The sequence below is a fragment of the Microtus oregoni genome, unplaced genomic scaffold, assembly GCF_018167655.1.
Source record: "Microtus oregoni isolate MIOR12 unplaced genomic scaffold, Mior012 000002F_ref0000024, whole genome shotgun sequence".
Taxonomy (NCBI): Eukaryota; Metazoa; Chordata; class Mammalia; order Rodentia; family Cricetidae; genus Microtus; species Microtus oregoni.
Genome location: NW_024543061.1, coordinates 29,367,733 through 29,389,324, shown reverse-complemented (window position 1 = coordinate 29,389,324; position 21,592 = coordinate 29,367,733). Strand labels below are relative to the sequence as shown.

The window sequence follows — 21,592 nt, the reverse complement described above, 5'->3', positions numbered from 1 at the left end:
ATATAGAGAAACCCTGTCTCAAAAAACCAAAAAAATAAAGTATTATCCCCAAACGCCACAATTAGACGCAAGACTTCAGCACAGCACATGTTCACAGCCCCTCCTTTATTTTCATTTGGCCATACACACTCTTTAAAAAAAACATGCATACACTAACAAAAGAACCAAACATTAGGAATTAGAAAGGCATAAACAGGACTTACAGATGGAAAAATACCCCAGGCATCAAACAAACTAAATCAACTATTGAAAATGCCTTTGTTCAAAACACAACCATATTTGGTTTTTATACAGGATTTTTGTTTAGGATTTTGTTTTGTTTTTTTTAAAAAAGGGACCCATTCAGAAATAAGGGACAAGTTTCTCAGACCTCTGTAGGTAGGGCCTTGGCTTTTCCTTCTTGAGGTCTTTTGTTAACACAGCCTCCTCCCTCTATGCACTGCAGCTGAGTTGTAGGCACCCTGGGCCTGCCCTGAAAACATGAGCTACAGAGCATCCAGGATGTGATCAATCTTGGTGACCAGCTCCTGGCGTTTTCCTGAGCTGAGCTTTTCATTCTCGAGGTATGTATCCTTCTTGAGCTTGCCAGCCACCAGCCTCTCTGCCTCCACTGCCGACTTCAGCACCAGCTCCTTGACCTGTGCATCCAACTTCTGCATCTCGCTCACCTGGCGGAGACAGAGCAGGGAAGAGTTTGAGAACTACCCTCTCACCCTACTCAACGAGCCCCATCGCTTCCCAGGCCCACAGATCCAGAGCCCCACATGAACAGTCAAAATTCTGCAAAAAGCAGTGCCCATGGTAGAGGGCTGGCACCAAGAAAACAAACCTGGCTCCAAACAGTAGCTTCACCACCTACAGGTCATGTTCTTGTCAGCTCTGACAAGCAAGCTGCTTTCTACCCTGACACCTGGTGAATCCATGGGACCCCAGTTTGGAATATTCCTTTTCTCTATGTGAATGTATGTTGCTGTGACTGGTTTAGTAAAGAAGCTGGACAGAATAAGGTTGTATGAGAGACCCAGACAAGAACACTGACAAGGGGGCGGAGTCAGGAGTCACCACATATGGAGAAGAAACAGGAGGTGCAAGATGAAAGAGGTAACGCTACATGGCAGAAATTAACACAAATGGGTTAATTTAAGTTGTAAGAGCTAGTTAGCAATAAGCCTTAAGCTATTGACAGAGCATTTGTAATTAAGATTAAGTCTCTGAGAGGTTACTGGAAAACGGCTGGGAACAGAGCTGATTGCAGTCCCAATGAAAACTCTGCTCACACCCCAGCAAGATGACTGACTGCACACAGGCTTCCTAAGTGTGCCCTCTCTCTACTGGGACCAGACATTAGTTGACACACAGAACTCATGTAAACACATGAAGAACTGTTTCATGGTGGGTGCTACAAAGGAACTAGGGTTAGTAAGAGACTGAAGTGGGGGTGGAGCCGCTAACGGAGCCTAAGAACTCTGAGGGGCACTTTTTAAAGTAGGTAATACTTCCCTTACAGATAATAATAGCTGGCTCGCACAGTACATGACTGTCGGGGCTCTAAACACTGACACAAACCGCTTTCAGGTACTGGAAAGACTACTGACTTCCCATTACCCATAAGGACACACAGACACAGAAATTGGATAATCTGACCAAGTTTAGAAAGTCTGGGTCAGAGCCAGTGTTTTAGGTCTGGGTGCCTCCCCTCATCCCCCTTTTCAAAATCTTACCCTCTGGGCAGGATTTGCCTTGATCCCATTGTGTAGCCTGTCTGGACTTCATCTGAAGATGCATGCCCCTACACATATACACACACTTCCAGAGTGCTGGGATTACAGGCATGGCCATCTGGAGCTGAAGACTGGCATCTGGAGGGAGGACACTGCCCTCACTGCCAGTCACAGGGACACAGAGCTGGAGAAGCTGAAGAACTTCTCCAAAGCCAACCTACAGATGCCTCAAAGTTTCGTATCCCACCACAAGCACTGACACCACTTGAAGAGCCCATGGTCCTGCACATGTGAGTATCTGGGGGCACCTGGAGCCGAGCCCAGCCCAAAGAGCACGATGGGTGCTGCTTCCAACAAGCAGAAATAGTCCCTGAAGGGGACGTGGAGGGCTGCAGACAAGTGGCTCACAACACTAATACTTACTCTGTCACACAGGTCAGAGCCTTCCGTCTTCAGCCTGGACTGCAGCACAGCAATCTCACTGGTCACAGCCTTGTGCTCTGTCTCCAGGCTCTTCTTGCCACTATTGAGGGTAGAGACATCCCGGGACTGCTTGTACTTATTGATGGTCTCGTCAAAGTGACGGTAGAGGCCTAACCTCTTGTTGACCAGGGTCAATACCTGCTCTGTGATACAGGCCACTTTCATCCTGGCTTCTGCGGCTGGATCCTGGAGGGCAGAGAGACCACATCTGTCAGCAGATAGGTTGGTGCTTACTCCGACTTATCTGCCATAGATGCCTACTGCTACCAGCCAATAGCGGACACCTTAGGAAGCCAGAGTCAAACCCTTCTGGCACTTAGAGGACCAGGCTTTCCTACAAAGGCTGGAGGAGACATCAAGATGAAGCAAACACTACTTTACAGTTCCACACACAGGCTCACAGGCATGCTCAGGACAGTAATGGTAGAGTGTGCCGTGACACTGGCACAGCAAGCGCTCATCTCTAGCCGTGAAAGATTCGGGGAGACCACCATGGGGTTTCAGGAACTTCAGCAAAGAAGGTGAACTCTTTCTCCACTTACCATCCTCTCCAGATCCTCTCACTGTGCAGCCACTGGCCAGGCCTGCCCCACTACTCAGAGGCTGGCTTAGGTCCAGTGGACACAAGTTACCTTTACATAATAAATCCTTAGGACGTTACATGAGGTAGATGTAGGCACAGTAAGCAATGACTGATCAATGACTATCTGCAGACACGCAAGTGATAAAGCTCTGTGAACTGACAGAGGATTCCAGAACATGCCCGACAGATGGAAAATGCTAAGTACAAAAATATATTCAGTCCCTACAAAGTAAGAAGACAATAAAAGTATCTGCCTAGACCCTTAGCCAAACATTAGGTGGAGAGAGAGCCCAAATTAGAGATCTCCATCAGGTCCCTCTCCTTTGGAGCTCTGGGAAACGTTGAGGAAGAGGGAAGAATTTTAGGAAAAAGAGGGGTCAAAGATACCAGGAAAACATGGCCCACAAAATCAACTTAGCAGAGCTCATACGGTCTCTGAGAGACTGAAATGGCAATCACAGAGCCTGCATGGGTCTGCCTAGGTCCTCTGCATATGTTATGGTTGTTAGCCTGGTGTTCTTATGGGACTTCTAAAAGTGAGAGTGGGGATGTCTCTGACTCTTTCACCTGCTCTTGGGACCCTTTTCTTCCTACTGGTTGCCTCAGCCAGCTTTAATGAGGGTTTGTGCCTAGTCTCATTGCATCTCGTTACTGGAAAGGCTGCTCTTTTCAGAAGGGAGAAGTGGATGGTGTGTGTGGGGGGCGGGGGATACATTATATGAGAGAAGAATAAAAAATTATCTACCTTATTTTTTTTTTTAGAACCACAAAATCAGAGTGGCTAGTAGCAGCAGATGAAATTAATTTCCTATATGGCAAAAAGGGAGGACAAGGCAGAATTGCCATTCAATGATTCTCCTACCTCACCTAGTGTCCAGGTTGTTTCCACAACCAAAACAAGGCAGAAAGCAGGGACTTAACACGGTGTGCTTCTGATCACATTCTCAGATACAAGCAGAAGTCTATGGAGCAGTCAGTGGCCGCCTGATGCTCTGGGTTCCACACTAGCACCACAGGGGGAAGAAATCTCTCTAGGGAGAATTAGCACAGGCCAGAAAAATGTAGGGGATTACGGCCAGCCACAAGGTCCTATGGACTGTCTGACAGCTAGGAAGAGAGAGCAGAGTACCTTGGTGATGGAAAAGTCCACACGGACATAGACGATGACGGTGAAGAACAAAATGTAGAAGGCAGCCACGACCAGCAGAGGCTCCTGCAGCATGAGCACCTTGTTGAAGGTGTAGTGCACCTGGAGGAGCCAGGAAAAAGGTGTCAGGGAAGACCAACTCAGATCCATAGCCTAACACTGCTTTCGGCGGTACCAACAACGAACAGCAAGCACAGTCACTCACCACAATGTCTTGAATGTGCTGCTCAACCAGATTTTTCTTGTAGGCAACAATCACCGGGCGGCCGAATGTGTCTAGATAGGTGTAGTGCAGCTCATCCGCAGCACGGCTAATGTCATAGGGGCTGTCTACCTGGATGTTCCTGGAAAGCACAGACACAGGTGAGGGTGTGGGGCCGCAGAATTCTAAGACTAAGAGTTATCAGGAGGCCAAGTTCACACTATTCTATCCTGCCCACCAGAGGTATCTCCCCTCCCACTGCTAACTCACTGTCAGAAAACTGAAGATGAGACAGTCTCCCCCAGCACTCACAAGGATGGGTTCGCAGAGTGAGCACAGCTGCCCAGCACAGCCCACCCAGAGTCTCCTAGGGACCTAGAGAGTTGCCTTGGGAGCTATTTCAAATGCCTCCCCCCCCTCGCCCCCCCATGAATCATAGTCTCTGTTAGGACTAGGGCATGTGTATCACTTTCTGTGGGCCAGGCCTACAGTCCCTAGAGAAATAGTAACACAGTAGTCTGGCCTGAAGGAACAACTCCTCCTCCATGGACCAGTCAAAGCACATGTCATCCTGGTCACTGGAGTAGATATAAGAACCAACAGAGACCATTCAAACACTGTGACAAGAAACCAGGTAAGTAACACAAAGCTATAAGCAGCTCTTGCCAAGGACAGGAGCCCTGTAGCCCATCTGCTCCCACCAATGTCCTCCAGACACCCCGGCCAGTGGTTCCTGCACACACAACAGCAGTACTGAGCTTGAACCCAGAGCCTCCCCGTGAGTTACATGGCTCCAGTCCTTGCCTCTGCAACTTCCTTTCCAACACCTGGCTCTTTAAGTTAAACTCTCATTTGATCAACATCTCTTTCGCAAGCTGCTCAAACTAAGCAAAAATGATTGCCGTCTGTTACCAGACACTGAGACAGGCCTAGGAAATGGCACCATAGCCGTTCCACTCAGTCACTCGCTGGGAGCAAAGTCTACCAACCTTTTTTATTAAACAGGTACTTTCTGCATGTAGCCCAGGTTGGCCTGGAATGTAGCCTAGTCTGGGCTCCAACTCAAGAGCCTCTAGGCTCCAAGTCCTATGATTACAGGTGTGTACCTCTGCAATGCCCTCCACATTCCTCCCTGGCATTAGACTCAGGCCATTACTGTGGTCTACTGGGCCGGCTCTGGCTTCTGCTCCAGGCATATGGAGACACTGTGCTTTTGGAAAGCTTCCTAACTAAACCACGTGGCCTCCTTTAAATGGAACTTCTCTTTCCTAGCTTTAGTCAAAGGTTCCACAGAAAGGCTTCTGTCAAAGCTATCTAATGAGTACCTACACTATACCCAGAACACAGGTCCCTCGTCAGACACCAGGCACTATCAGAGAAATGGGGTGCAGAGGAAAGGAACAGTCTCTTACTTGGCTCCCTCAGGCAAGATGATCTTCACTGTCAGAGAATCTATCACTTGCTCATCAAACACATGGTCCACAAACCGCATCTTCAGTGCATACTGATCACCTGAGGACCAGCAAGTACAGGCAATGGTGTGAGCAGAGAAAGATGGCGGAGAGGAAATGACAAGACATGAACTTTATCCTCTTACACAAAGGGAGAGATGTTATCAAGAGTTCACAGGCAAGAGCTGGTGGGTTGAGAGCTGGAGGTGACAGAGCAGGCTTTTTGGCTCTTCTCCAACTGCCACAGAAAGACAGAACAACTATAAACAATGTTGAAATCCCCGGACACTTAGAGCACAGCCAGCACAGCATCCTCTTCAGCTCACTGTGCTTACCTGCAGACCCTCACCTGAGCATCTAGCCATGACTCTCAGACATTCGCACAAAATTATGTCCTATGCACAGGTCGGCCTCAGGGCCTCTCAGGGAGAGGCTGGAATAGTTATTGCTGGGGAAGACTGGAGGAAGGGAGCGCTCTCCATGCTAACTCTCCAGCGTGACTGCTTTAGGATCACCACACCCCTGCCAGTAACTCCTCACCTAACTCTGTAAGTCTAATAAACACTGGTTCCCCAAGGAAAACTTCGATGGAATCTAACTTTGATTTCCCACTGGGACCTTATAGGGTAGGCAGAGCAGTAGATATGGCTAGTCCTCCCTATCCCAGGGAAAAAGTTCTCACAATACATCAATAGCTAAAAGACTAGCAGGTCAGCAGTGTCTGTGAAGGAGAGAGGAGGAGGAGGGGCTACAGGGCAACTGATGGGACCAAGGAGAGAAAAGCATAATATATAACCCTCTGCAGAGTCTCAACTGATACTGTATGTCGGCATTACATTTACAAGAGTAATTTACACCAACTCACAAAAGGACAGGTACCTCAGCATTCCTAAGAATAATAAGAGAATACTCTCCTTACATATAAGCATTGGTGATTTAATTTTTTTTCTTAAACAAACACAAGAATTTAAAAGAAAAAGCTGGCCCTTTGCAATTCTTTTCTCACTGTGTTCAACACTCACCCAGGTTATAGAGGTATTCATAGCTTGGGAGGTTGTAGCCAACAATGTAGTGTGTCTTCCACCCACCAAAGAGAGGAAATCGAGGCCGGATTTCCATTTCCACAGAGTCATCCAAAATAAGGAGGTGGCTAGTGGAAACATTACCAATCTCGTCACGGTAATACACATCCTGGGCAGCAGCAGGAAGGATGGTCTGCAAGAAAGCAGAATGCCTTCTAGAAACTTCAGGAACTTCCACAGAAATATGACCCAGTAAGCATAAAGCCTACACCAGACCCGAGACAGTCACTTTTCCCAAAGTTTCAGAAGATCTAGACATCATATCTATTTCAATGAATGATTAAATTTTCTCAACAAAATAAAATATTTGCAAAGACCCTTGGGCACACTAAAGTTAGAAGAAGGAAACTGAAGATAAGGAATTGTATCAAATTGCTAGTTTACACAGTTTTCCACCCAATGAGCTTACACATCTTCCAAGTGTACCGACGAGGGAGAATGCAACACTCACTGTCCACACAGGGAGTGAGCATTTCTGTAATATGTAAATATATGTAAATATTTGTAAGAGGTCACCTAGACAAAGGCACATTCAATCTCTTCATTTTTTTAATAGCTTACGATGATGCTGAAGAAAGCCCATACTCATACTTCTCAGTCGTCTTCCCATCTGAGAGGTTCTTTCATTCTCTTACCCTCATATTTAAAAGCTATACTCATACACATCACACACAAGCACACAAGTTCTTATTCAATGTAACCTTAAGAGTCTTAATAAATCTCAATCCTGCTTCATAAAAACAAAAATCGCCTAAGACATAGTAGTATACCCCTGCACTTAAAAGGAAGCACCAAGGAGCTCAAGGCCATCTTCAAGTTACACCAGATCCAATCTTAAAAAGCAAGCAGCAGGGGTGGAAAGAAGGCCACGCAGTTAAAAGAACTTGCTCCTCAGTCATGAGGACCACAGCATGGATCCCAGCACCCAAGTCAGGCAGTTCACAAATGCCCGTAACTCCAGTTCCAAGATAGCTAACACTTTTCTAGTCTCTTCAGGTAGGTGCTCATACACTCACGAGACACACACACATAAAATAAATCTGTAAAACAAGGGAAAGTTTAGGTGGTGGTGGTACTATGAATGTGATTATCTTTATTCAAATTTTCTTTTTCTTTTTCAAGACAGGGTTTCTCTGTAGCTTTGGTGCCCGTCCCGGAACTAGCTCTTGTAGACCAGGCTGGCCTCGAACTCCCAGAGATCCACCTGCCTCTGCCTCCCGAGTGCTGGGATTAAAGGCGTGCGCCACCGCCCGGCTTTTATTCAAATTTTCTAAAAAAATAAAACAATCATAGTCTAGGGCAGTGGTTCTCAACCGTGGGTCATAACCCCAACAACCCACTTGATGTTTAAGAACATCAAAAAAGACAGATATTCATATTTCTATTCATAACAGTACCAAACTTAAAGTTATGAAGTAGTAACAAAAATAATGTTATGATTGGGGTCACCACAACATGAGGAACCGTGTTAAAGGGTGGCAGCATTAGGAAGGCTCAGAACCACTGCTCTAAGGCCAGGCAGGCACAGTGGCACATGTCTATAATCCCAATACTTAGGAGCCAAGGCAGGAGGTATCTTGAGTTCACGGATAGTCTAAGTTACACAGGTCGTTCCAGACTAACCCACACTGCAGAGAGAAGAAAAAGCAGTATTTATATAATACAGGATGCTATTCACATAACAAGAACATTCCCCTTAAAGATCCTTCTGATAACACTGATACTCAATATCGCCATTAATTTGCTGTGGGAACTCCTTTAGCCAAAAGCCTTTAAGATACTGCCCTACTCTGGCCGGACGATGGTGGCGCACGCCTTTAATCCCAGCACTTGGGAGGCAGAGGTAGGCGGATCTCTGTGAGTTTGAGACCAGCCTGGTCTACAGAGCTAGTTCCAGGACAGGCTCCAAAGCCACAGAGAAACCCTGTCTCAAAAAACCAAAAAAAAAAAAAAAAAGATACTGCCCTACTCTGGGTGTAGTGTCATGCACTATAAATGCAGATGCAAAGCATGCACGGGCTTCTTGGCTGCTGAATTTGGTTCCAGTTCCCAGCGAATGTAGAGGACTGCAGATTGCTACCCTTTCTGTGAGTTCAGCCCCTATTAAATAAACCTTTATTATACTCCATTCTGGGCTAGTGTGGGACTATTTTATTATGAACTGCAACAAATGATCCCCAAAACCTTCTGATTAACACTGATACTAGCAATCACCATAGTTAATCCCCAAAATTTCTGATTAACACTGATACTCAACAACACCATTAGTTAATCCCCCAAAACTGAAAAGCAAGAAAAAGGCCTGATAAAGATACAGTTCCCACAAGGTCCAAATTGGCCACTCATACCTTAAAAGAACGGATGGAGGAAATGCCACTGTCAGGCTGTCTCTGGTAATCATAGCGGGAGAAAGGCCCCTTCAGCACTGCACCTGTGTGCTTCAAGTCCACATTCTCTTCCACAGCAATATTACCCCAGTGAGAAACCTCAATGACCCGGGTCATACTGGTGATGGTCAAGAAAGGGCTGTTGTTTTCATAGTGTACTTTAAAAGTATCCTAGAAGAGAAGTAAACAAACAGTTCATAGCCTTGGCAACAGAGAAATCAACATTCATTTAAAAGAAATTAACTAGGGCTGGAGAGAGTTAAGAGCACCGACTGCTCTTCCAGAAGTTCTGAGTTCAATTCCCACCAACCACATTGTGGTTCACAACCATGTGTAATGAGATCTGGTACCCTTTTCTGGCCTGTAGGCATACATGCAGACAGAACATCATATACATAATAAATAAATCTCTTAAAAAAATAACTACAGAGGGCCTATGCATCATCCACAGAATGGTTACTAAGCACCAATATATAGAGAGTGGTTTTAAGGCCAAGAATGTGTTAGATCTCCTAAAGCAACCAGATATAGGTGCTAGGACATGAACTCAGGTCCTCTGCAACAATAGCATGTGGTCTTAACCACTAAGCCATATCTCCAGGCCTGAACTATAGAAGGTTTTTTTGTTTTGTTTTTGAGAAAGAAACTTGCTCTAAAACTTTCAAAAAGTGGTCATTTATGCCCATAATCCCAATACTCAACAAGCAGAGGCAGGAGAATCACCATGAGTTCCAAGGCCAGCCTGGGAAACAGAGACCCTGTCTTTAAAAAAATAAAATAAAATAAAATAAGGCTGAAGCAGGAAGATGCTTATACTGCAGGAAGATGGGTCTATGTTTTGCCTTACCTGCCTAAGGCACATGGTTGGTTTAATAAAGAGCTGAATGGCCAATAGCTAGCTAGGCAGGAGAGAATAGGCAGGATTTCCAGGGAGAGAGAGGAACTCGGAATGAATATAGGTGCATGGGAGATGCCAGAGAGACATGGAGAAAGTCAGATGTACAGAATGGAGGAGATATAAAAAGCCATGTGGCAAAACGTAGATTAACAGGAACAGATTAAGTTATAAGAGCTAGTTGGGAACTAGCCTAAACTGTAGGCTTTCATAATTAACAGTAAGTCTCTGTGCCATTATTCGTGGCTGGCAGTCTAAAAAAGTCCCTCAAGAAAGCCCAACCATATATGACCAGGTGTGATGCCACACTTTTAATCCCAGCACTTGGAGATAGAGGAAGGCAGATTTCTGAATTTGAGACCAGTCTGGTCTACAGAGGGAATTCCAGGACAGTCAGAGAAACCGTTTCAAAAAACAAACAGGTTGGAAGTCCCAGTCTCCACAACCTTTGCAACAACACTAGATCTTCAGCAAGTGGAAATTCTGAGTCCAAGTGTCTGCATAATTCTTCAAGTTGTCTGCCAACTCCCCCAGAGGTTAGCTTTATTTTAATCTCAGGTAGGAACAGCAAGGCGGCTTAGCAAGTAAGGGCACTTGCTGTTACACTTGGGACCCATATAATAATAGAAGAGAAATTATTACCAAAACCTGTCCTCCGGCCTCCAGACATGTGCTGTGGCACTCACACCAACACATCTCACATATACTCACACATACATACACACACTAAAATTTTAAAAAAACTCTCTGGGGTTGAGACTATATATGGGTTAGTGCTGGGGTGCTTACCCAGCACACAAAGGTCCTAGATTCAACGGGGAGTAGGTTTGGGGTCTCTCTGGTCACTGAGTAATGCCCTTTGATGAACTTGCCCATAATTCAGAAAGGCAATATAAAATTAGAATGTTAGGAAAATACCCTTCTTTCCAAAGTCCAGGAAGAGAAGCAAACACATTTTGTAATTTTATAAATTCTCTTATTCTCTCACTCTCTAACCACATCCTTTAAGATTCAATTCAGACTCCTACTGAACACTATGCAGTGCTGTTGGCAGAGGTTGCTCATTTGTTCGCGGCTGCCCAGACTGAAATAATCACACAGAAACTGTATTATTATTACAACACTGTTTGGCCTATTAGCTCACGCTTCTTATTGCCTAGTTTTTTGTATCTTAAATTAACCCATTTCTATTAATCTGTGTGTCGCCATGTGGTTAGGGCCTACCGGTAAGGCTCTGTCTGGTGTCTAGCATCTGTCTCCTGTAGCAGCTACATGGCTTCCCCCTGACTCTGTCTACTCTCTCCTCTTCTATCTGCTTGGAATTCCTGCCTTGCCCTTTTCTGCACTGTAATAGGCCCAAAGCAGCTTCTTTATTAACCAATGGTATTCACAGCATACAGAGGGGAATCCCACATTACAGTGCCAATACTATAAGGATGGCAGCTTCATGCTGCAGGAATCATAGGTACAGCTCACTGATAGAGCACATCCTTAGCATGCCTAAGACCCTGGATTCAACTCCAAATGCACACACTTGTGAGCAGACTCAGACTCAAATACACACCTACAGACACACAAGAACTTACTTTCATTCTTAAGATGCTCATGGTGTTTGTTCTGTTTTGAAACAAAGAATATGAAGCCTGGCTGGCCTCAAACAATCCTGGTATCTCTGCCTCCTGAGTGTTGGTTTTACAAGCAATTGCCATCATTTCTAGCTTTAAAATGTTTGTTTCAGCCAGGTGGCCATGGCGTTCACCTTCAATCTCAGCACTCAGGAGGCAGAGGCAGGCAGATTTCTGTGAGTTTGAGACCAGACTAGTCTAAAGAGCGAGTTCCAAAATTGGCTCCATAGCTACTGAGAAACCTGCCTTAAAAAAACCAAAAAGAAAAAAAAATGTTTGTTGAGCTGGGGAATGGCTGCTTACAACTGCAATACCATCTGTTTAGGGAGACTGAGGCAGGACTGCCACACAAGGCAAAAATGAGAGAAATGGCTACCAAAAAAAAGTGTACAATGCAGTTACTAAGCATAAGAATTAGGCAATACTATATATAACATGATCTCTACATTAATAGCATTATCTCTAGTCAAGAATAGGCCGGGCGGTGGTGGCGCACGCCTTTAATCCCAGCACTCGGGAGGCAGAGGCAGGCGGATCTCTGTGAGTTCGAGACCAGCCTGGTCTACAAGAGCTAGTTCCAGGACAGGCTCCAAAGCTACAGAGAAACCCTGTCTCGAAAAAACCAAAAAAAAAAAAAAAAAAAAAAAATAGCATTATCTCTAGTCAAGAATAGGCCGGGCGGTGGTGGCGCACGCCTTTAATCCCAGCACTCGGGAGGCAGAGGCAGGTGGATCTCTGTGAGTTCGAGATCAGCCTGGTCTACAAGAGCTAGTTCCAGGACAGGCTCCAAAGCTACAGAGAAACCCTGTCTCGAAAAACTAAAAAAAAAAAAAAAAAAAAAAGAATAGTACTGCACACCTATACTTCCAGTGCTCCAAAGGCTGAAGCAATAGCCTGTGCTACAAAAAAGCAAGACTAGAATGAATTCCAGGGGCCAGTGCTGGAGCTCAGTGGGAGTCTTACCTATCATGTGTGAAGTTCTGAGTACAATCCTCAACTTGGCAAGAAAAGAAAAGGGCATTAGATCCCACAAGACTAGTAATAGACAGTTGGGAGCCACCACATGGTCTGGAAGAAGGTCAGGTCCTCTGGAAGAGCAGTCAGTGCTTTTAACTGCCCAGTCAATTGTTGTTTTCTTTTTTGACACAGAGTCTCACTGTGTATCCCTGGCTAACCTGGAATTCTATGTAGACAAGGCTAGCCTCGAACTCAAGATATTCTCCTGAGTCTTGGACCTTGCCCCACAACAAAATTTTTATCATGAATTAATTGCTTTCTCTCCCAAAGTACCAATTCCAAGGCCCTTAGCCTCTGGTCTGTTTACTACCACCGTCACCCCAGTTTCTCTCCTTGTCCATCACGACCCTGCCCTCATTGCCTTCTCCCATGATGCCCACTTTCCAGTGTCTGAACTCAGCTCTCAGGAGGAAGTTAATGGGACTAAGAGTTACTTCAAGATAGGTTCCAAACATTTTCTGAATGCCAACTGGCACATACCATCCAAGCCTGGCAGTGATGGTCTCTGGAACCTACCTGACTGTAGGCAGGGATGTCTTTGAAAGGTCCATAATCCAAGACGTCTTCAGATCGTGTGGGGTTCCCCAACTTGGTGTAGCTTTCTACATTTCGGGAGGCAAGTTTCACTCTCATGGTTTGGGTCTTTGTTGGATAGGGAGAATAGAAATAATGGTTGCCCTCAAATACCACAAACTGTTTCTCTGACTGAGTTATCTGAGTCGGATATGGATGAAGCACATGGGTGTAGACAGTTTCCACAACAACCGAGATCTTGGACCCAGGATCAAGAGCAACTGGAAGCTTGACTGTGAAAAATCTCCCACTAAAGGAGGAAAGCGAGAGAATTAGAATTAAAGACACTGGTCCAGGCATGGTAGCACACACCTTTTTTTCCTAGCACTTAGGAGGCAGAGGAAAGTGGATCTCTGTGACTTCTCAGCCAGTCTAATCTATGTAACAAGTTCTAGGAAAAGCAAGAAGACTAAAGATACTGAAATCAGCTAGTATCTCAAAGTCACAGTAAATTCTTCATCCAAGATGAAAGATATCGCCTTTAATATATTAACTTAAGCCTTTAAAGATGGGTGTCCAGATGTTCATCCCAAGTTTGTTTATGATAATAAAAACATAAAAACTATCAGAGACAGGTCAAGTGACAGACCGCTAATCCCAACACTTGAAAGATAAAGGCAGAAAGAACAAGAATTCAAGGTCATCCTTAGTAAGAGGGAGTTTAAGATCAGCTGGAGTTAATGAGACTGACTCAAGAAAATGGGTGATGAGAGATATGGCTCAACAGTATGAGTACTGGCTGTTCTTTCAGAGGAGCCAGATTTGATTCTCAGCAAACACACAGCAGTTCACTACTCTGACTCCAGTTTCAAGGGGATATGTCATCTTCTTCTGGCCTCCGAGGCTACTGCATGCAAGTGGTGCACACATATATGAAAGAAAAATGCCCCCCGCACACAAAGTCAACTAATTAATTTTAAAGTGACCCTGTCTCAAAAAACAAACAAAAACATTTTCTTTAAAAAATGCTTGGGGCAGAGAGATGAATCAGTGGATAAAAGGGCCTGCGATCAAGCATGACTACCTGAGTTCAAGCCCCAAGGCTCACATGAGGAGAGAAGCACTACTGCAAGCTGTCCTCTCCTATGCATGTCCAGCTGCAGCATGCATACAAGTGAGCAAGGAGATACTGCCTGTAAACTAATGAGTCTTAATTTCCTAAGCCAAAAAATGAATTTTTGTTAGACCCAGTATGTCATTAGTAAAAACTTGAAGGCTTTTAAACATGTTCCCATGTAATTCACCCTCAATGATTAGAATGTGGATGACTTAATTGAGAACTCACAGCACTGTACATCATATTGCTTTAAAAAGTTCACAACTAAGACAACACTTCAAGCCCTCCGTCTTCTAGGACAGTTTTATCCCATTCTTGGCTTCAAGTATCATATCTGCTTTTCTTTTCACGACTGGTCCTGAGTAAGCAGTGTTCACGTTTCCTTGTTAGTTATGCTGACGGCCCAGTCAATTCAAAACACCAGTACCATTCCCAGCAGATCCCCTCCTCTGTTAACAGCCACTGCCATGCAGCCAACTCTAAGCTAGACAACTAGGGGATTTTCTGATGTCTCTACCTACCCCACCTATCCCAAACATCTGGTTAGCCACCTTAGAAACACCTCTCGGTCTGCCTGCTTACCTTTTCCCCTTCATTTTGGTTTCACGTACTTCCAGGTTGCTGTCTTCCTCATCTTCTCCCTTTACCTATAACAGAAAAAGAGTAGTTCATTCTTTCTTATATTTTCAAGTTCTAAATTTTAATCCAACTATTAACAATTATGGTTTAAATGAGAATGCCCTGCAAGGCTCATGCTTAAATACTTGGCCCCCAGTTGGTGTTACCATTTGTGAAGGGTTCAGGTTTGCCCTCTGGGGAGGTTTGAATGTTACCATTTGTGAAGGGTTCAGGCTTGCCCTCTGTGGAGGTTTGAATAGGTATGGTCCCCACAGACTCATGTGCTTGAGAGCTTGGCCCATAGGAAGTGGCACAATTAGGAGGTGCCACCTTGTTGGAGGGAGTATGTCACTATGGAAGCCAGCTTTGAGGTTTTTTATGCTCAAGCTGTGCCCAGGGTACCACAGTCTCCTGCTGCCTGCAGATCAAGATGTAGCACTCTCAGCTCCTTCTCCAGCACCGTGTCTCCATGTCCAACCATGATAATAACGGACTAAACCTCTGAAACCCTAAGTGAGCCCCCAAAAAATGTTTTCCTTTACAACAGCTGCATGGTCATGGTGTCTCTTTACAGCAATAGAAAGCCCAATGAAGACAACCCTTCTGAGAGAATGTGTGTCACTGGGGGGTGGTCTAAGAGGTTTCAAAAATACTCCAACCATTCCCAGTGTGCTCTATGCCTCCTGCTTGTGAATCAAATGTGAATTCTCACTGCTGCTCCCAACTACCTGCCACCTGCTACCTCTGCTCTAACCCTCTGAAACTACAAGTGCCAAAGAAGTAAATCCTTCTTTCCGAAAGCTGCTTTGGTTTTGAAGTTATATCATAGCAATAGAAAGGAAACTAATACACCAACTTCTTTACAATATTTACGTTAAAGTAACTTTTCATAGTTTTTTTTTTCATGTGTGTGTTGTATGTGCATGTATATGTGTGTTTGAGGGGGAAGGAAGAGGGAGAGGGAGGGGGAGCGTGCACATGTGTGGAGACCGAGGCAGGATCTCTTCTGCTGTTCCTGCCATGGTGGGTACTCCACGCTTACTGGCCTGCAAGCTTCCAGGTGATTCTTCTATCTCTGTTTCCCGTCTGAAGGTGCCAGTGCTGATATTACAGATGTGGATCACTGCACCAGGCTTTTTATATGGGTTTCAGGACTCACTCCAATCGAAATCAGACTTGCACCATGAGGGCCTTTACCCCCTGAGCCTTCTCACTGGCCTAGAAATTTTGTTTGTAGTGCTGGTGATTGAAGTCAGGGCCAGGCAAATACCTTTACCAGTGAGCCATATCCCAATCCAACTTTATTTTTTATCTGAAACCATAAGATTTAGCCTGAACATCACGGAAGAGTTACTATAAACATTTTCCTAAACAATCAAATACACATAAAGACCTTATCTCCATGTTTACTTCCCAAATGTTCCAAAGACTTCCTTCTGGACATTTTCTTTTTCATATCAAAATGACCGTAAGTACAAATAAAAGGAAACAACAGAAGTCCCAGCTGTGACCAAAACTTCTGATCCCACAGAGTGGCAGAAGTGCAAAGGCCTTAGGGGAAAGGAGCCCTAGGGGCCGCTATGGGCCGTGCTGTACTCTTACCCTTTAACGGCACCAGACATGCAACCAGATTAACTTTAGAAGGCTGCTGAGGCTTCCTGAGGTGTTATCTGGAGTCACAGACTGTGGCAGTCTATGTGGAAAACATACATACTCTCCACTAACTAACCCTTGGTCAGACTAACCTATCCTCATGGAAAAAATAAAAAATTCTAGGACTGAAGCAATAATTCCCAAGAGAGCACACAGCTATGAAGAAGACTTCTATGTGCGGTGCTGAGCTGAGACTTGCACTCACGGCCTGCACAGATGGGCATGTGCTTTACCATCGCATCACACACCAGCTCAATAGGAAGTCAGTCTCAGAGCACAAGCTAGCCTCACACTCCCTTTAGGATGACCTTCAACTACCGACCCTCCCACCAACTGCTGGGATTGTAGGAGCCACCATCACCATCTCCCAACTCCAAAAGCAATTTCTTAAATATCATTTTTAGTACTTCAGAAAGTCCAAAAAGTTTGCTTATTCAGAACTCTTTGTTAATGCATAGCTTACTGATATTCATGAAAAATATTGATGACTTAGTAAAAAGTAAAAGAGAACCAAGCATGGTGTTATAAAACTGTAGTCCCAGTACATGGGGAAAAGTAGCAAGATGATCTGAAGTTCAAAGTCATTTTTAGCCATCAGCATTCAAGTTCTAAAATAGTCTTAGGGCTATAGAACATGACCCTGTCTCTAATAATAATAATAATAATAGTGATGGCTCAAACCACATAATCAGTATTGTCCTTCTACCAGTTCCTAAAAGGGTTCCTGTAACCCATCCAACCTCACCCACGTTCCCAACGCAGTATGTGCTCCTTCTCACATTTGGCGTCCCTGTGTCTCACAAGGTAGGAGTATAATGCAGTTTACATACACAACTGGCCTCCCTCCAGAATTAACACCACTGTGAATAAACAGAAATATCAGAACTAGTCTCATATCACGGCCAGAAAGCAAGCAGTCAATAATGCAGCAACATACAGGGCATGGAACAAATTATAAACCTTCATTTGTGGGGTTAGCAGCTCCAAGGCAGATGCTTCCACAGCCATGTAGTAACACCTATACCTCAAAAAGTTGCTGTAACAGAAAAAGCACTTAAAATACCTGATGCAACCTTCTCTTTTCCTTTCTTTTTAATGTGTATGGTTTTTTTTTTGCTTCCATGTATGTCTGTGCACCCTGGCACTGGCGTTACAGATGGCTATGAGTTATTGTGTAGGTGCTAGGAATTACATTTGGATACCCTGTGCTCTTGACTACTGAGCCACACGGAGTGGCCCAACTTGAGTGCCTTCTCCACCTCAACGGCTATGATTATATATATTGCGATCTCATGAAGTCATGACTGGCTTTCACGAACTTGGGCTGAACATTCAAAACACTCACGAGCGGCTCGGTAAGTTGAGAGAAGTCATGAATGTCTTTCCAGAAACAGCCAAGCAAAGCTGTGCTTCAGCGTGAACAGGGCTTCAGTGCGAAGGAGCCAGGTCCAGTGACAATGTACCCTGCTTTATTATAGCTCCATTAGTCAGGAGAATGTGGTGTGCTTAGGATGTGATACTGTAATTACTAGTCTCCTCCTAATAAAGTCGGTAATCACTTAATGAATACAGTTTAATGGAAACGGTAATAAAAAGCAACCTGTGTGGACAGTCCCTCTACTCCCAGAGACCACGATGGCTAAGCCGTAAAAGTGTGCTCACTGAAAGGCACAGGAAGCTAACGCTGCGGAGTTCCAACAGAGGCGGTGCGCGGAGGAAGAGACGCGGGTTTCACCTTTCTGTACAGCACAGGGGCTTTTCAAGTGTGAACACTAGCCAAGTGTTGAGCAGCAGCTTTAGAGGTGTGTTACATCAACCCAGTGTGATTAATGACAAACTCAAGATACCAGAAACCTGTCGTATTTCCGAATGCCGCTGGCTAGAGAGAACAGTTTACATCAGACAGACAACTGCATTCGCGAATTTCGATTTAACTCACTGATGGGCCTTCGCTGGACGAGTACGTCCAGGGGACAGGGGGGAAAGCTAGGCGCCCGAAGCACCGCACCTGGCCACAGCCAAGACGTTCCTGTGCTGTGGTGTGGTGTGGTGTGGAAGGTGGTCGCCAGGAGACCAAGGGGTCGCCTCGGGCTCCGGAGCTGCCACGTGGGCGGCGCCCGCCGCTCCGAAGCTTGTGCTGACGTGTCCGAGTGGATACGCTGACGAGAGGGATGGTGGACCCCGACCTCTAGGCTGTCCCCTCCACACCAGCCTTCCAGACAACCCTCACTTTCCCGGCCGCCCGCCCCGGCCTCCGCAGGGATCCCCGACGCCGCAGGAAGCCCGTGTGCGGCAGCCCGGCCCATTCTCCGCTCACCTGCACGCCGAGGTGCGCCAGCCGCGACTCGAGTTCCGGCTCCAGGGCCAGGACGAACGAGCTAGCTCGAGACGTGGAGCCGCCGCCTGGGTGCGCCAGGACCACCTCTGCCGTCACCTTGGCCAGGTGGCTGCTCAAGTCCACCGTGCGCTTCACATCCTCGTTGACCAGCGGCGGAGCCTCCGAAGAGGCGCTGCCGGGCGCCGGGGCCAAGGCCCCGAGCCACAGCAGCAACACCAAGCCGACCGGCGCCTCCATGTTCGCGAGCAGAGCGCCGGCGACCAGCGCCCCGCCCCCCAGCCACGGAGCAACCGCTGATTGGACGACAGCACCACAAGATGGCTGGGCCCCGCCAGAAAGGACCCCGTCTCCAGGGCAACCGGGCAACCACGGGGCGCCTGACTGAAATCTTAAAGCGCAGGCCTGCTTCTTGGGGTGCAGAACTGTTCTTTACTACCAAGATGACACTTTAATATGGCATCATCTAAGGAAGGAATTCCATATCCTCATGTGACAGAACGATAGGAAAGGGTCTCCCTGCTGCAAGCCCCTTTACAAAGGCATCTTGAGGATGGATTTCTCTGGTGCAATCATCTCCCAAAGCCATACAGAAGAGTTAATGAGTTAAAACAATGAACCTCAAACTAGCGCAGAAACTCTCTGCACAGCATACCTCCTATCAAGGAAGCCAGCATAGTAATGAAAACATCCGCTGGCATTATTGGGCCTTGAAACCATTTTTTAAAACAAACAAAGAAAGAAAAATCACATCTATTGACTCTTTTGGTAAACCTTTCCTCCCCAAAAGTTCCCTTTTCACCCTATCCAACCTCCAAGCTCCCTGCACCAACGCAGGTGCACAGGCTCCCCTCCAGCAGAGGGACTGCTGCCCTTCATTTGCTCTGACTGAAGGACAATTCTGCTTCTGTTGAGATTCTGCAATTCTGCTTCCCTTTCATTTCCAAGTTGCCTCAATTAATCCCTATCTAACGAACACGCCCCAATATTGTTGCTTGAAGGATTTAGTTTCGATGTGAATTTTGAAGGAAATGGAAATATTCAACAATAACACCAGCTAATGGAAAGAGAGAAGGGAGGGAAGGACATGCTCCACCCTCCCTATAGAGCAAAAGTCAGAAAATTAGCACCTGCAGGCCAACAGTCTATCCTCGTCCATAAAGTTTTATTGGAACAGAGCCACATTTATTTGCCTGTGGCTTACGACTGCTTTCACGCTACAAAAGGAACAGTAGTATATTTACAAAACAGACTGTGTGGCCCACAAAGCAAAATTGCTTACTGTTTGAACACTAATACATACACAAAGCTGGAGAGATGGCTCAGTGGTTAAGAGAACTTGCTGCTCTCACAAGGGACCTGAGTTCCTCCAGTTCCCAGCACCCACACAAACAGCTCACAGCTACCTGTAGCTCACAACCAGGGGATCTGATGCTCTCTTCTGATTGTCACAGACACCCATGCACGATCTCTCTGCTATTCTCTCTCTTCCTCTCTGTCTCTGTCTCTCTCTGTCTCTGTCTCTCTCTCTCTCACACACACACACACAAGCACATAGACATTTAAAAATAATTTTTTAATGCCACTTGGGTGTAGTAGTGCATATCTGTAATCCTTCAGTGCTTAGAAGGCTAAAGAAAGAATACAGCAAATTCAGGACCAGCATAGGATATTTTGTCTTAACTATTAAAATAATAATGATAGTAGAAAGTATGACTACTACTACTTTATTATCACCTTCACAGGGCAAAGATCTGCAAAGGGCAATATAGCAGCTTCTTAGGACAACAATCCAAAATAAGAGACACAATTTTTTCAACTCTTTGAAACTTAAAAGTTATAAAGTAAAGTGGCTGGAGAGATGGCTCAGCAGTTAAGTGTACTGACTGCTCTTACAGAGGACTCAGGTTCAATTCTCAGAACCCACATAGCTGCTCACACAATAAATCCATTTCCAGTGGATCTAACATTCTCTTCCAGATACCACTGGCATTGCGGGAACATGGCACACAGACCCACATACAAGCAAAACCCCCAAACACAAAAGATAAATATATAAATATTTTAGAATAATAAAGTTATTATTAAGAGTGTTAAGAGGGGAACTGGGCGGATAGCTCAGTCATAAAATCCTTGCCACACAAGCATGAAAACCTGAGCTTGATCCGCAGAATCCATGAAAAAAGTCAGGCACAGAGATATACCCTTGCAATTGCAGCACTGGGGTGTCAGAGACAGGGACATGTGTTTGCTCCCTGGAGTTTGCTGTCCACCCTAGCCTACTAGATGAGTTTCAGGCCAGTGAGAGATCCTGTCTCAAAAAGCAAGGTAGACGACAGCTCCTGAGGAAAGAAGCTGTTCCCTGGCCTCTTTTGGACGCTTATATACATATATGCACAAAGAGAAGTGTGAAGAAGGATTGGGAACACTACTTGCCGAGCATGCAGAAGGAATTTAGGGGTGTTGCTCAATGGTAGAGCATGTGCTTCACGTGTAAAAGACCTAGGGCTCAATCCTCAGAGCCATGGACACATACACACAACTCTGGAAAGCAGGCCTCAGAGTGGAAGAAAAAAACTGGAGCATCCAAAATAATAGAAAAATACAAAATAAGAAGAAAAACAATAGATAACAATTGGGAAATGAGCGGCATTGAATAAGCATGTTTGAAAGAATAAGCAGGCTATATAGCTCAGTGAGAGGACATTTGCCTCATATAGACAAAGCCTGATTTCCAGCCCGAACACTACAGTAAATAAAAAA

At 45.4% G+C, this 21,592-nt stretch overlaps 1 protein-coding gene across 1 annotated transcript; it reads right to left on the bottom strand.

The window, feature by feature from the left end:
• Nucleotides 1-90: 90 nt before the first annotated feature.
• On the bottom strand, nt 91-19,105 carry Rpn1 (ribophorin I). The gene is made up of 10 exons (XM_041642747.1): nt 18,812-19,105; nt 14,806-14,870; nt 13,110-13,416; nt 9,018-9,227; nt 6,610-6,802; nt 5,549-5,648; nt 4,140-4,278; nt 3,917-4,036; nt 2,145-2,390; nt 91-668 (listed from the first exon to the last, which is right to left on the bottom strand). Exons 1-10 carry the CDS (start codon nt 19,067-19,069, stop codon nt 486-488), a joined length of 1,821 nt encoding a protein of 606 aa, XP_041498681.1. The 5' UTR covers nt 19,070-19,105; the 3' UTR covers nt 91-485.
• Between the last annotated feature and the right edge of the window lie 2,487 nt (nt 19,106-21,592).

What these genes read in the sequence shown, in the direction of transcription:
- Rpn1 (XM_041642747.1), bottom strand. Translation starts at nt 19,069, where the DNA reads ATGGAGGCGCCGGTCGGCTTGGTGTTGCTGCTGTGGCTCGGGGCCTTG. An exon ending in AGCACATTCAAGACATTGTG is followed by an intron (nt 4,037 to 4,139) that starts GTGAGTGACTGT and finishes TGGCTCCTCCAG; the next exon opens with GTGCACTACACCTTCAACAA. An exon ending in TGGACTTTTCCATCACCAAG is followed by an intron (nt 2,391 to 3,916) that starts GTACTCTGCTCT and finishes TCTGCCCTCCAG; the next exon opens with GATCCAGCCGCAGAAGCCAG.